The 16,438-nt window shown below is 44.6% G+C and overlaps 1 protein-coding gene across 2 annotated transcripts in view; it reads right to left on the bottom strand.

The window, feature by feature from the left end:
- The window catches only part of DNAAF9 (dynein axonemal assembly factor 9), a 160,982-nt gene that overhangs the window by 121,615 nt on the left and 22,929 nt on the right, over positions 1-16,438 (bottom strand). For both annotated transcript variants that reach the window (XR_010909988.1, XM_067468543.1), the window contains exon 2: positions 10,329-10,408. Coding sequence is in view for 1 of the 2 variants with exons in the window: in XM_067468543.1 (XP_067324644.1) it covers positions 10,329-10,408 (80 nt within the window). In the remaining variant the exon portion in view is untranslated. The remainder of the gene's footprint in view (positions 1-10,328; positions 10,409-16,438) is intronic.

Genomic DNA, 16,438 nt, shown 5'->3' with positions numbered 1-16,438 from the left:
TGCAGAATTTGAAGAAGCACAAATGAAGGGTGAAAGGGAGATACAAGAGCTAGCCAAGTCCTGGTACATATCTACTAACCCAGTGTAAGCATCTCCAGTGGATTACCCTGATAAACGACTGTTTAGATAGAACATACAACACAAATATGTAATGAACAAGCATCTGCAGGCATGCAGATCAGAGCATGCCAACCCTGAAAATTAATTCTGGCATGAAGTATAACATTCCTCCAGCCTGTAAATATGTGAAAATTACGTTAGGGTGCTTGCTATCAGAATTTTTTGAAATGATTCATATGGGGATTGGCCACCAGGTGCCATTACCTAAGGTGCAAGAATATTTCATTCTCTACATGCTTTGGGTAGATTTGTTTATCTCAGGAAGGCAGGTGTGCTTGTTGTTTTGAATCTTTTAAATCTCATACCATGCACAGTTAGCCAGATGTTGAATTACACTGGGCTCAATGGGGTTGCTCCTAGCTAAGTATTTGCACTCTTTTTGTGTGTGTCAGGAGCAACTTGAGAAACTGCAAGTCACTTCTGGTGTGAGAGAATTGGCCGTCTGCAAGGACGTTGCCCAGGGGACACCCAGATGTTTTACCATCCTGTGGGAGGCTTCTCTCATGTCCTCGCAGACAGACAGACTGGAGCTCACCTGGCTCCTTGGACTTGAACCACCAACCTTTTGGTCAGCAGTTCAGCCGGAACAAGGGCTTAACCCACTATGCCACTGGGGGCTCCTAGTATTAGCACTGAAAACTCCACTAAACACAAGGAATCTTCATAACCCATCATCTGACATTTCTTATGTAGTTTTAGGCAGTCCTTCACCCACTGCAAGCATGGAAATGGTGTCTTGGTGGCCAAATTTGGTGTCAATTCGTCCAGTGGTTTTTGAGTTAGGTAAATCTCATAAACAAACATTACATTTTTATTTATATAGATGGAACGCAAGTGTATTTAACTATCATGACTTACGACGAACACACAACAGGTAGTCAGGACACTACGAACCAACAACAAGGTGAACCTGAACCCAACACAAGGACTAAGGACAATTTTTTAAAGTGATTGGGTTAGTAGGTGTCTTGTGGCCAAATTTGGGGGCAATTTGTCCAGCGGATTTTAAGTTATGTCACTCAAAATGAACAGAGCATTTTTATATAGATTGGTTTGACTTCCAGTTTGCTAGTAAGACTGAATTAATGTGTTGCAAAAAGATGCATGTCTAGAAAATATGTCTCACCAACATGAAATACTTGGAAAACCTCTCATTTAACAGATTTTTAGCAAGGTGTTCCTCTACGGCAGTGTTTCTCAACCTGGGGGTCGGGACCCTTGGAGGGGTCGCGAGAGGGTGTCAGAGGGGTCACCAAAGACCACAAGAAAACACAGTATTTTCTGTTGGTCATGGAGGTTCTGTGTGAGAAGTTTGGCCCAATTCAATCGTTGGAAGGTTTCAGAATGCTCTTTGATTGTAGGTGAACTATAAATCCCAGCAACTACAACTCCCAAATGTCAAGGTCTATTTTCCAAAAACCCCACTAGTGTTTACATTTGGGCATATTGAGAATTTGTGCCAAGTTTGGTCCAGATCCATCCTTGTTTGAGTCCACAGTGCTCTCTGGATGTAGGTGAACTACAACTCCCAAAACTCAAGGTCAATGCCACCAAACCCTTCCAGTATTTTCTGTTGGTCATGGGAGTTCTGTGTGCCAAATTTGATTCAATTCCATTGTTGATGAAGTTCAGGATGCTCTTTGATTGTAGGTGAACTATAAACCCCAGCAACTACAACTCCCAAATGACAAAATCAATTTTTTTGAGTGATGGTCACTCTTTGGGTTAGTAGATGTCTTGTGGCCAAATTTGGTGGCAATTTGTCCGGCGGATTTAAAGTTATGTCACTCAAAACGAACAGAGCATTTTTATATAGATTGGTTTGATTTCCGGTTTGCTAGAAAGGCTGAATTAACGTGTTGAAAAAGGATACATGTCCAGAAAATATGTCTCACCAACATGAAATACTTGGAAAACCTCTGATTTAACAGATTTCTAGCAAGGTGTATAAATATGTGAGAGGAAGCCACAGGGAGGAGGGAGCAAGCTTGTTTTCTGCTTCCTTGGAGACTAGGACGCAATGGAACAATGGCTTCAAACTACAAGAGAGGAGATTCCATCTGAACATTAGGAAGAACTTCCTGACTGTGAGAGCCGTTCAGCAGTGGAACTCTCTGCCCCAGAGTGTGGTGGAGGCTCCTTCTTTGGAAGCTTTTAAGCAGAGGCTGGATGGCCATCTGTCAGGGGTGATTGGAATGCAATATTCCTGCTTCTTGGCAGGGGGTTGGACTGGATGGCCCATGAGGTCTCTTCCAACTCTTTGATTCTATGATTCTATGATTCTAGGGTGAATGTAAGATAACTTCAGGCAGAAAATGGCCAGAGAATCGCTCTGGAAGACCTATAGAATCCAAGCGAGAACATTTTAATCCAATCTGCAAAAAGTCAGATCCACAAAAACAGAGGGTCAACTGTATCTAGCAAGGTCTCAGACAAGATCTCACTACCTCTGAGGATGCTTGCCACAGATGCAGGTGAAACGTCAGGAGAGAATGCCTCTAGTACATGGCCATATAGCCCGAAAAAACCTACAACAACCCAGTCCTAGACAAGTCCTCCTTCCATAAGGTCCAGATTTCACCCTGAAAACAGCAGTCAATCAGACGGAGCACTATCTACATCCATTGCCATGAGTAGACAGCACAGACCTTGTTCCAACCACACGAGACTGTGGTCTACTTCATCAGAGATTGCTGTCAGAAACCACAAACCGTTTCCTCTTGCCATGATAATCATTTGTATGGGGCCTCTTACTCTCTGTTGTGCATTTAGTCTTGTTTTCCCCCCTAACCAGATCTCTCCTTGACTCAGAGACAGATAATATCCTGTGACCACACTAGTTAGCAGCTAAGTTCTCTGAGAAAGCATGCATTCCAGAGCTCCAGCTCATGCCATTCTCACCCGTCGCGTCTTATATCTTGACAGCCTTTTTCAGGAGCCTGCTCTCAAAGCCCTTCAAAGTTTATGTGCAAATGTAAGTCGGCTTCAATCTTAGTAAGAGAACATGCAAGGGAGAGGAGAGAAACCAGGCTTCTAATAATACCCTTGGTTTAGAGGGAGAAAATAAAGGACAAGAAAGAAAAATTATAAATAGCTCAGATTACATCGCGTTTCACCACCAGCATTACTCAGAGCAAGCCAGGAAACAAGACCAGATTGTTTGCAATTTTTTTCCCAGTGCTGCCTCCACATTTAGAGATAAATCTCTCAAGAACGGCCAAGGCGGCCAGCTGCACTCTTCAGCTTTCGGTCCTTAAGAGGCACGCTTTCCCTGCTTTAGAAATATTTTCTCAGCAACAAAGGCTGCTCCGAACACAGCAAGATCATATACAGCAGTGGTTCTCCACCTTCCTAATGCCACAACCCCTTAATACAGTTCCTCTTGATGTTGTGACCCCCAACCATAACATTATTTTCATTGCTTCTTCATAACTGTAATTTTGCTACTGTTGAAGGCTTTCATGGCCAGAATCACTGGGTCGTTGTAGGTTTTTTTGGGCTATATGGCCATGTTCTAGAGGCATTCTCTCCTGACATTTACCCTGCATCTATGGCAAGCATTCTCAGAGGTAGACCTCACTACCTGAGGATGCTTGCCATGGATGCAGGCAAAACATCAGGAGAGAATGCCTCTAGAACATGGCCATATAGCCCGAAAAAACCTACAACCCAATTTTGCTACTGTTATGAATCATTATGTAAATATCTGATATGCAGGTTGTATTTTCATTCTTGTTAAGCTACTCTCACAGTTCTCATTGCTCTTAAGGGGAGGTGGGTCACACTTGCAAATCTTGGATTGTATTGTTTTGCTTCTACATTCCATTACTTTTGGGGGTTCCATTTTCCATTGGCCTCATGCCTTTGCAATGTTGTTGTTGTTCATTCATTCAGTCGTCTCCGACTCTTTGTGACCTCATGGACCAGCCCACGCCAGAGCTCCCTGTCAGCCATCACCACCCCCAGCTCCTTCAAGGTCAGCCCAGTCCCTTCAAGGATGCCATCCATCCATCTTGCCCTTGGTCGGCCCCTCTTCCTTTTGCCTTCCACTTTCCCCAGCATCATTGTCTTCTCTAGGCTTTGCTGTCTCCTCGTGATGTGGCCAAAGGACTTCAACTTTGTCTCTAGTATCCTTCCCTCCAGTGAGCAGCCGGCCTTTATTTCTTACCCACCTCTCCTTATGGATCAAGGTGGGTTAAAACACTACTAAAAGATAAGGAGAGGTGGGTAAGAATAATAATAATAATAATTATTATTATTATTATTATCATTACTTTTTTATTGTGTCAGAAGCCACTCAAGAATATACAGCAAGTCGCTTCTGATGTGAGAGAATTGGTTGTCTGCAAGGATATTCCCCAGGGGATGCCCAGATGTGTTACTATCCCGTGGGAGGCCTCTTTCATGTCCCCGCATGGGAAGCTGGAGTTAACAGACGGGAGCTGGATTCAAACCACCAACCTTCAGGTCAGCAGTTCAGCTGGCACCGGGATTGTGGCGCAGCTGGCTGAGTGTCAGCTGCATTAAGATCACTCTGACCAAAAGGTCATGAGTTCGAAGCCAGCCCGGGTTGGAGTGGGTTTCCAACCAATTGTGTAGCCCGTTGTCGACCTTTGCAACCGAAAGACAGTTGCATCTGTCAAGTAGGAAAATAAGGTACCACCTTAAAAAAGTGTGGGGAGGCTAAAATTAACTAATTTATGAGGCCATAAAGAACAACTCCAGCGGGGAAGCATGCGAGGAATGTGGAAGGGACTTCATCAGTGTCGCAGATGGACGATGAAAGTGACAGCTCCCCTGGCAACCAGAAAAAGTTAAATAGCCTCTGTGTATGACTTGTATATGCTGTACGTCAAATTTGGCATTGAATGTTTGCCATATATGTGTACACTGTAATCAGCCCTGAGTCCCCTGCAGGGTGAGAAGGGCGGAATATAAAAACTGCAAATAAATAAATAAATAAATAAATAACCCATTGCACCACCGCGGCTCCCGTTACCATCACATGAAGGACTATACCACAGCTACTTCACCAAACCATCCCACCAACCTAGATTTTGGAGGAAGATCGAAACATCTGGCATTGTTGAAGTCATGAACCAAATATAGGAACTTCTCAAGTTACGAACAAGATGGGTTCTGGAGATTTGTTCTTAAGTTGAATTTGTATGTAAGTCAAAACAGGTACACTCTTAAAGTGCAACTCCAGCCACACACACACACACACACATGCTGTGGATAGCACAGAGAAGGGTTAACACCTTGGCAGCCACCTCTTGGCAACCTTGGCTGCCAAGGTTAACTACCTTGGCAGCCACTCTCCACCAAAGTCAACATCGACACCGAAATACAACACCGCTTGAGCTCTGCGAGTGCAGCATTTTCCCGAATGAAGCAGAGAGTGTTTGAGGATCAGGACATCCGTAGGGATACCAAGGTGCTTGTCTATAAAGCCCTTGTCCTCCCAACCCTGCTCTATGCCTGCGATACGTGGACTGTCTACAGACGTCACATGCAACTCCTGGAACGATTCCATCAGTGCTGCCTCCGGAAAATCCTGCAAATATCTTGGGAAGACAAGCGGACAAACGTCAGCATGCTGGAAGAAGCAAAGACCACCAGCATTGAAGCGATAGTCCTCTGCCATCAACTCCACTGGGCCGGCCACATTGTCCGGATGCCTGACCACCGTCTCCCAAAGCAGTTGCTCTACTCTGAACTTAAGAATGGAAAACAGAATGTTGGTGGACAGGAAAAGAGATTGAAAGATGGGCTCAAAGCCAACCATAAAAACTCTGACATAGACACTGAGAACTGGGAAGCCCTGGCCCTTGAAAGCTCCAGCTGGAGGTCAGCTGTGACCAGCAGTACTGCAGAATTCGAGGAGGCACGAGTAGAGGGTGAAAGAGAGAAACGTGCCAGGAGGAAGGCGCGTCAAGCCAACCTCGACCGGGACCGCCTTCCACCTGGAAACCAATGCCTTCACTGTGGGAGAAGATGCGGGTCAAGAATAGGGCTCCACAGCCACCTACAAACCCACAAAAATAGTCATCAAGGAAGACCATGTTACTCGTCCAACGAGGGATCACCTAAAAAAATTTTTTAAAAATCGAAGGGTTAACACCCCTGTGGGGTTTCTTTTGCTGCCTGTGCCCCTGTTCAGAATATTTCACTGAACTTTTTTCCCCTGTGATAATTGCATTCTGAAAAAATTGGCTTGTTGTGGAAACAAGGATTGGAGGTAAGGCTTCCATGGAGACACTTTTTTCCCATGATCATAACTCGTGTTGTTTCACCCTGGTTTGTAACTATGAGTCAGATGTTTGTAACTCAGGGAGGACTGCCTGTACATGTCATTAACACCTGTAAAGAGGAAATGAGAACTGTGTGTTTTGAGCTGAGGGACAAATAGGGATACAACAGGACAATCCAATTAATAATATCCACTCTGTGGTTTTCTGCAGCCAGGAAAACTCTCTCTCAGCACCTGCATGGTTCAAGCCGGAAGATGTGGCCCCAACCAGAGAGCACTTTCCAAAATGCTGATCATGGGAACTGAACTGGACCTCTGCCACTGGGAAGACGCATTTTTGGAGACCTTGTTAGCATCACTGTCAAACTTTAGCAGCTGTCCTGAGACTTGAAAGCGTCAACTGATATTGGTGACTTTGCTGGGTCCTGTTTGCATTTGCTTTGCAGTTTAGGCTGGAAGAAAATATGAAAGTAGGGGACAGACTGGGAGAGTGCAATTTTCTCTCTTGCTAACCTACTCTCACAGTTCTCATTGCTCTTAAGGGGGAGGTGGGTCACACTTGCAAATCTTGGATTGTATTGTTTTGCTTCTACATTCCATTACTTTTTGGGGTTCCATTTTCCATTGGCCTCATGCCTTTGTAATGTTGTTGTTCATTCATTCAGTCCTTTCCGACTCTTCGTGACCTCATGGACCAGTCCACGCCAGAGCTCCAAGTCGGTTGTCACCACCCCCAGCTCCTCCAAGGCCAATCCAGTCACTTCAAGGATACCATCCATCCATCTTGCCCTTGGTCGGCCCCTCTTCCTTTTTCCTTCCATTTTCCCCAGCATCATACTCTTCACTAAGCTTTCCTTTCTTCTCATGATGTGGCCAAAGGACTTCATCTTGGCCTCTACTATCCTTCCCTCCAAAAAGCAGTCATGCTTTATTTCTTGAAGTATAGATTGGTTGGATCTTTGTAATGTACAGATCATATATTCTATCAATGGGAATTTGCTGGCCAAGAGACAGCCCAGAATTTGTTGGGGGCCTCGTTCTACATTTGGCTGTATGGGGATGTTGAAACCCAACAGTGAAAGGGACTATACTGCGTCTGTGGCACCACTGATCACTAATAAAGCTTATACTATAGCAGTAACATGACTCTATGCTCACTGCTGAAAGCTCTTGAGAAGGCCTGAAATGATCTAGAACAGTGGTTCTCAACCTGGGGTCCCCAAATGTTTTTGGCCTACAATTCCCAGAAATCCTAACAGATGGAAAACTGGCTGGGATTTCTGGGAATTGTAGGCCAAAAACATCTGGGGACCCAAGGTGGAGAAGCACTGATCTAGAACATGGAAGAAGGAACTTTTCCCTCTACTACCGTGGTTCTCAACCTGTGGGTTCCTAGATGTTTTGGCCTTCAATTCCCAGAAGTCCTAACAGCTGGTAAACTGGTTGGGATTTCTGGGAGTTCTAGACGAAAACATCTGGGGACCCACAGGTTGAGAACCATTACTCTACTAAGAAAGGACTTCAGCAGACACCTCTCAGTGCTTGATCTCTCTGCAACAGCTGAGGACAACCAGAAGATACAAGAAGTCCACTTACTATGCAAGCTCATTGAATGTGGTTTCAGTTACTCACAAACAATTCTGAACACCATAGGTTTGAACAGGAAGACCTAGTGATGCCTATGGAAGTGTTCTTTCTAGACTCCAGCATGATTTGATATGGTCAATTTCCACCAGAGATCCCACTGAATCATGCTGAAGGTCAAGAGAAAATACTTCCCTAGGCATCACCAGATCCTCCTGCACATCTCAATGGTATGCTTTGGCCAGAACATCAAGACATGGTTTATTTCACGGGGTGTCTGCGCCCTACAGCACTGGAAAAATTACACTGCTTAGCCGGTATTGAACCACCTGACATCTGCCGGGAAGTAGCAGCCAATAGTGAAAGGACCAAGGCAGAGACATCTCCAGCTCATCCCGTTTGGGTATCAGCCAGCACGTCAATGACTTAAATCAAGAAATAGTTTTCTAAGATCTACAGAGACACTCGCTGTAACACCCTAGCAAGCGAGAGTCCAAAAGTGGCAGGCTCAAACCTAGAACCTCAATTAATGGCTGATACCAAATGAGAGACTCCCCCCTGGGCACACAGAAGACTGGGCGACTTGGAAGGCCCTGAACAGACTGCGTTCTGGCACCACGAGATGCAGAGCCAACCTTCGGAAATGGGGCAACAAAGTGGAATCTACGACATGCGAGTGTGGAGAAGAGCAAACCACTGACCACCTGCTGCAATGCACCCTAAGCCCTGCCACATGCACAATGGAGGACCTTCTTGCAGCAACACCAGAGGCACTCCAAGTGGCCAGATACTGGTCAAAGGACATTTAATCAACTACCAAGCTTGCAAATTTTGTGTTTTGTCTGTTTGTTTGCTTTGTTCTGTTAGAAATGTAATATAATTGACAGGTTGCCCTGACACGACAAATAAAATTTTAATATGTATCTTGTGGAAATATGTTTTAATATTTTTATTTTAAAGAATGTTTTTAGGTGAATTAGTGTTTTACAATGTTGTAACTTGCCTTGACCTGTGAGGAGAGGTGGAGGACCTCTATTACATGAGCAACTGATTTAAATGGTTTGTTTTGATAGGTCTTCTAAGGCCCTTCTGTTCCCTGCCATACGTTGCTGTGGCCCAGTCTATGTATATGTGTTTTGTGTGTATTTGTATATATGTGCATATGTGTGTTTGTGTTTATATGTAATTTTGCACATGCGTAATGTTTTTTTTTTGGCTTTTAAGTGTGTGTATAGGTGTGTGTGTGTATTTGTATATATGTGTATATGTGTGTTTGTGTTTATATGTAGTTTTGCACATGCATAATGTATTTTTTTGCTTTTTAAGTCTGTTCTGCTGTGCTTTTCAGTGTTTTTATGAGTGATGGTCACTTGTTGGCCTGATAGGTGTATTGTGTCCAAATTTGGTGTCAATTCGTCCAGTGGTTTTTGAGTTATGTTAATCCCACAAATGAACATTACATCCATCTGAACATTAGGAAGAACTTCCTGACTGTGAGAGCCGTTCAGCAGTGGAACTCTCTGCCCCGGAGTGTGGTGGAGGCTCCTTCTTTGGAAGCTTTTAAGCAGAGGCTGGATGGCCATCTGTCAGGGGTGATTTGAATGCAATGTTCCTGCTTCTTGGCAGAATGGGGTTGGACTGGATGGCCCATGAGGTCTCTTCCAACTCTTTGATTCTATGATTCTATGATTTTTATTTATATAGATTTATTTACCTTATTTATACCCTGTCTTTCTTTACCCCAAAAGGAACTCAAGGTGGCTTACAACAGAGGTAATTATTCAATGCCTCAAAACACATACACTGCCAAAATGCTAAAATTATGTTAAAATTAATGCATATTAGATATTTTAAAAACGTTACATTCCATATTAAAATCATACCATCCATAATCGTAGTCCAAGCTGTTCCATAGTCATTGAATATATTCCAAATCTATTATTTTACTGCACTATTGTCTGAAAGCCTGATCCCACAGCAAAGTTTTTACTTTTCTTCTGAGGGTCAGGAGGAAGGGAGCTGATCTTATGTTGCTGGGGATTTAAACAGCCGAGGGGCCACCACTGAGAAGGTCCTGTCTCTCATCCCTACCAAGGGGTGGGTGGGACCGAGACCAGGGACTTTATATGGTGATGTCCTTTCAAACTTCTCATTCCACTCATTTCACTCATTACCAAGGGATTTCAGTTTCCATGCACGAACATGTTGCAGCAAGGAACAGGCATGCTGCATTTCCACAAATATCTGTGCAGCCCTCGAATACGTCTATTACAGAAGGAGTTTCTTGCGCAGGACCACCAGGCGCTAAGCTTGCTGCATACGTTTCGATCTAAACCCACAAATGTACAGCTTAACAACCGAAAGAATTTACCCAAAATGCACAGGATTCCATCTGGTTGGGATTTGCTGCTCTGGGTCAGAATGCTTTGAATTTCTCGGAGGCGGCTACAGCTGCAAAGAGAGAAAGAGAAGCAGTTAGGAGGGACGTTTGCAATGTTCTCCAGAACAATGGACGAAAGCACTTGGTGACACATACTGCCACTGAGCCATGTGGCATCAGCTGTTTTGGCACCTCCAATACTCCCATAAGTTCGGAGAAAAAGGACTTTGTTCCTTGCACAGCATTTCTGTCCACCCACTTCTTCTTTGTGGGTCTTTTGCCTCTATTGTCCCCTGAAAGAACTCTTTCCCAACAAGCTTCCCGTGGTGTCTCATTCTGGAAATAAAAGCATTTTCATCTAACTCTATTGCACTTGGCAATACAGCATGGATATTGCACCAAGTTCAGTGTAGCTGCCACCAAAACACTTAAACAGGTCAACCCTCCTGTTTAAGGAGCTCCATTGGCTGCCGTTCATTTTCCGGTCCCAATTCAAGGTGCAGGTGCTTACCTACAAAGCCCTAAACGGTTTGGGACCCCCCTACCTGCGTGACCGCATCTCCATATACGAACCCACACGATCTCTCCGATTATCTGGAGAGGCGCTGTTCATGATCCCACCTCCGTTGCAAACGCGTTGGTGGGGACAAGGGACAGGGCCTTCTCTGTGGTGGCCCCCCGACTCTGGAACTCTCTCCCCAAGGACATCAGACAAGCCCCAACATTGGCAGTCTTTAGGACAGTGGTTCTCAACCTGGGGTCCCCAGATGTTTTTGGCCTACAATTCCCAGAAATCCTAACAGCTGGTAAACTGGCTGGGATTTCTGGGAGTTGTAGGCCAAAAACATCTGGGGACCCAAGGTTGAGAAGCACTGCTATAGGAAGAGCTTGAAGACGTGGCTGTTCCAGTGTGCCTTCCCAGAATAGGAAACTCCTAGCATCATGTCCCAAATGCACTTTACTAGAGATTTAAGACTGTCTGCACACCGCACCTATCTCCAAAAACCTATCCATTTCACCTGTCATGTCCAGCATTTTTAAAATTTTATTCATTACATTTGGCCCAGCCTCAATTTTTAAATGCGTCATGGTGTTACTGTCTAATGCTTATTGTTATTGTTTTAATGTTAATTGCTTTGCTTTATGAGTTTATTAATTGTTGTATTTGTTATGCTGTTGTTTTCATAGAATCATAGAATCAAAGAGTTGGAAGAGACCTCATGGGCCATCCAGTCCAACCCCATTCTGCCAAGAAGCAGGAATATTGCATTCAAATCACCCCTGACAAATGGCCATCCAGCCTCTGCTTAAAAGCTTCCAAAGAAGGAGCCTCCACCACACTCCGGGGCAGAGAGTTCCACTGCTGAACGGCTCTCACAGTCAGGAAGTTCTTCCTAATGTTCAGATGGAATCTCCTCTCTTGTAGTTTGAAGCCATTGTTCCGCATCCTAGTCTCCAAGGAAGCAGAAAACAAGCCTGCTCCCTCCTCCCTGTGGCTTCCTCTCACATATTTATACATGACTATCATATCTCCTCTCAGCCTTCTCTTCTTCAGGCTAAACATGCCCAGTTCCCTAAGCCGCTCCTCATAGGGCTTGTTCTCCAGACCCTGGATCATTTGAGTCGCCCTCCTCTGGACACATTCCAGCTTGTCAAAATCTCTCTTGAATTGTGGTGCCCAGAATTGGACACAATATTCCAGATGTGGTCTAACCAAAGCAGGATAGAGGGGTAGCATTACTTCCTTAGATTTAGACACTATGCTCCTATTGATGCAGGCCAAAATCCCATTGGCTTTTTTTGCCGCCACATCACATTGTTGGCTCATGTTTAACTTGTTGTCCACGAGGACTCCAAGATCTTTTTCACACGTACTGCTCTCGAGCCAGGCGTCCCCCATTCTGTATCTTTGCATTTCATTTTTTCTGCCAAAGTGGAGTATCTTGCATTTGTCACTGTTGAACTTCATTTTGTTAGTTTTGGCCCATCTCTCTAATCTGTCAAGATCGTTTTGAATTCTGCTCCTGTTCTCTGGACTATTGGCTATCCCTCCCTGTTGATGTGTTGGGCCTTGGCCTCTTGTAAGCCGCACCGAGTCCTTCGGGAGATGTTAGCAGGGTATAAATAAAGTTAATAATAATAATAATAATAATAATAATAATAATAATAATAACAACACCATCCTGCCATGGAGAGTTCCCCAACACATGTCTGCATGAAGTAATGCACACTACACTGAGACCACAAACAAACCCAGACCAGTGTCGTCCTGGTTTGTGGGCATCCTGAGAACTGGACTTTGCTTGGAGCAACCCAAGAAGAGTTCGATTCCCGGTTTCAACTCCTGTGCATTCCCTCTGGCAGAATACAAAGCCACATAAATCAGGAGATGGTCTCGGCATGTTTGTGTGCTTAAGGCAGGCCAGCTGGCCAAGCAAGCAAGTCCAGACAGGCAAGGATCTTTTCCAAGGTGACCTCCAGTCTGGGAGCAAATATCTCCAAGAGTTCAAAAGCTCACCAACCGTGAATACAGACACAATCTGGGTCAACAGAAGTTTTCGATTTCCTCCTTTTGGAGAGCTTGCTTCTTGGTGCAAGCAAATGTTTGAAATGTATTGTTGAAGGTTTTCATGGCTGGAATCATTGGGTTGTTGTAGGTTTTTTGGGCTATATGGCCATGTTCTAGAAGCATTTCTCCTAACGTTTCGCCTGCATCTATGGAAAGCATCCTCACAGATAGTGAGGTCTGTTGGAACTAGAAAAAAAGGTTTATATATCTGTGGAATGACCAGGGTGGGACAAAGGACTCTTGTCTGCTGGAGCTGGGTGGGAATGTTTCAACTGACCACCTTGATTAGCATATAATGGCCTGACAGTGCCTGGAGCAATCTTTTGTTGAGAGGTGATTAGATGTCCCAGATTGTTTCCTCTCTGTTGTTGTGCTGTTCTAATTTTATGGCAGGCATCCTCAGAGGTTGTGAGGTCTGTTGGAACTAGAAAAAAAGGTTTATATATCTGTGGAATGACCAGGGTGGGACAAAGGACTCTTGTCTGCTGGAGCTAGGTGTGAATGTTTCAGCTGACCACTTTGATTAGCATTTGATTGCCTGGCAGTGCCTGGAGCAATCTTTTGTTGAGAGGTGATTAGATGTTCCAGATTGTTTCCTCTCTGTTGTTGTGCTGTTCTAATTTTATGGCAGGCATCCTCAGAGGTTGTGAGGTCTGTTGGAACTAGGAAAATGTCCCACCTTGGTCATTCCACAGATATATAAACCCATTTTCTAGTTTCCAACAGACCTCGCAACCTCTGAGGATGCTTGCCATAGATGCAGGTGAAACGTCAGGAGAAATGCTTCTAGACCATGGCCATATAGCTGAAAAAAACCTACAACAACCCAGTGATTCCAGCCATGAACTGTAATCTCTAGCTACTCATTGAGGTCTGGAAACTTGATGACACAAAAGAGTTGTGCAGTCTAGGGATGAAACCCCAAACAAATCTAAAGCATAATTTGAATAGGTGATTAATTTCCGCCTGTGCAGAGAAGGATGAAGAACAATCTGACTCGGAAACAATTTTTATTCCTTGAAAGGATAATCTCCTCTTAAACTGGAAACCTCTTTGAGGTGCCATATTTTTCAATAATAATCAGGACAGTCTGAGCTTCCATGATTTCAGCCATGACAGGAAGGAAGGGATGTGGAGAAGGAGGAAGAAGAAAATAATCTGTTCCAACTCAAAGAATACAAAGACTCAAAATGGGAAATCCTAGTCACTTTACTATAGGAGACTCCTACAATTATTGTTGAAAGCCATCTATTACGCAAGACTGCAGTGTCCTTCCAGTTTTGTCATCAGCTCCAACATTCAGGATACTGGAAAATATTCTAAATATAAGTGGAATGTAAGTGTGCTTAACTATCATGACTTACGACGAACACACAACAGGCAGTCAGGACACACTACAAGCAGACAACAAGGTGAACCTGAACCCAACACGAGGGCTTGGTTCCATCATCAACCCACTATTTATTTGTCATGTCAGAACAACCAATCTAACAGAACAAAGCAAACAAACAGAAAAATACACAACTTGTGAGTTTGGTAGCTGGTTAAATGTCCTTTGACCCTATCTGGCCACTTGGAGTGCTTCCGGTGTTGCTGCAAGAAGGTCCTCCATTGTGCATGTGGCAGGGCTCAGGTTGCATTGCAGCAGGTGGTCAGTGGTTTGCTCTTCTCCACACTCGCATGTCGAGGATTCTACTTTGTAGCCCCATTTCTGAAGGTTGGCTCTGCATCTCGTGGTGCCAGAGCGCAGTCTGTTCAATGCCTTCCAAGTCGCCCAGTCCTCTGTGTGCCCAGGGGGGAGTCTCTCATTTGGTATCAGCCATTGGTTGAGGTGCTGGGTTTGAGCCTGCCACTTTTGGACTCTCGCTTGCTGAGGTGTTCCAGCGAGTGTCTCTGTAGATCTTAGAAAACTATGTCTAGATTTAAGTCGTTGGCGTGCTGGCTGATACCCAAACAGGGGATGAGCTGGAGATGTCTCTGCCTTGGTCCTTTCACTATTGGCTGCTACTTCCCGGCGGATGTCAGGTGGTGCAATACCGGCTAAGCAGTGTAATTTCTCCAGTGGTGTAGGGCGCAGACACCCCGTGATAATGCGGCATGTCTCCTCCTCTTCCTGAGAAAAATGTATAATATCACAAAGGACTACCACCTCACCCGCCTCATAGGAAAACTGCTACAAAACAGGAGCTTTTTTGTTGAGTTTCAGGGCCAGAGAAGCAGGTGGCGGAAACAGAAGAATGGCCTGCCTCAGGGGAGCGTGCTTGCTCCATCCATGTTCAACATCTACACAAATGACCAGCCACTGCCAGAAGGGACAGAGAGCTTCATCTATGCTGATGATCGTGCCATTACTGCTCAAGCAGGGAGCTTTGAGACCGTAGAACAGAAGCTCTCCGAAGCTTTAGGTGCTCTTACTGCCTACTACTGGGAAAACCAGCTGATCCCCAACCCATCTAAAACACAGACATGTGCCTTTCATCTCAAGAACAGAGAAGCATCCCGAGTTCTGAAGATCACCTGGGAAGGAATCCCACTGGAGCATTGCAGCGCACCCAAATACCTGGGAGTCACTCTGGACTGTGCTCTTACCTACAAGAAGCACTGCCTGAACATCAAGCAAAAAGTGGGTGCTAGAAACAATATCATACGAAAGCTGACTGGCACAGCCTGGGGATCACAACCAGATACAGTGAAGACATCTGCCCTTGCGCTGTGCTATTCTGCTGCTGAGTATGCATGCCCAGTGTGGAACACATCTCACCATACTAAAACAGTGGATCAACCCACTGCCTGAATCCCATACTTGAGTGGCTCTGTCAACACGCAGCTGATCTGTGATGCAGATTGAAATGCTTGTGTCAAAACCCAGCAGTGTCTTTTGTGCAATCGCAGGACTAACAGCTTCTTCTGCTTAATGATTCAAAGGAACCGACACACCCAGTTTTATCAGCCAATACCCCGCCGACCCAGCAAGATATACTGGCCGCTCTCGGGTGCAAAGAAGATACCAGCTAAGGCACATTCCTGCCTAAGAGGATTTTATGTTCCAGTTGTAAAGAAGTACGGGAAAAAGTTCAAGTGTTTCAACCTCCCTCGTCCAGAAATACAAAATCTGAAATGCTCCCTAAAACCTAAACATTTTGTCAAAGAGGATATTATGCTGAGATCTTCTCCTTTAACCTTTTTTTGTCTGCACTCATGTTTCATAAGCAGCAGCAGTCTTATTTGGAAGATACCTTAAAAGCAGTCATGCATTGAACATGCAATGTGGTCATGATATGAATGTACAATGCTTTACAATGCTAATTTTAGAAGGAATGCTAATACCACTCTCAAAATGAAAACCATGTCGGACTTAGCTATGGAGTGTTGTGGCTACGACTGTTTCTTATGTCTACCTTATCATTACGTCAATATAGGTCAGACCTACAAGAAGCACTGCCTGAATATCAAGCAAAAAGTGGGTGCTAGAAACAATTTCATACGAAAGCTGACTGGCACAACCTGGGGATCACAACCAGATACAGTGAAG

The sequence above is a fragment of the Anolis sagrei genome, chromosome 5 (assembly GCF_037176765.1).
Source record: "Anolis sagrei isolate rAnoSag1 chromosome 5, rAnoSag1.mat, whole genome shotgun sequence".
In the NCBI taxonomy this organism is placed as follows: Eukaryota; Metazoa; Chordata; class Lepidosauria; order Squamata; family Dactyloidae; genus Anolis; species Anolis sagrei.
The sequence above is the reverse complement of the archived record's forward strand: the minus strand, read 5'-3'. Positions and strand labels throughout refer to the sequence as shown.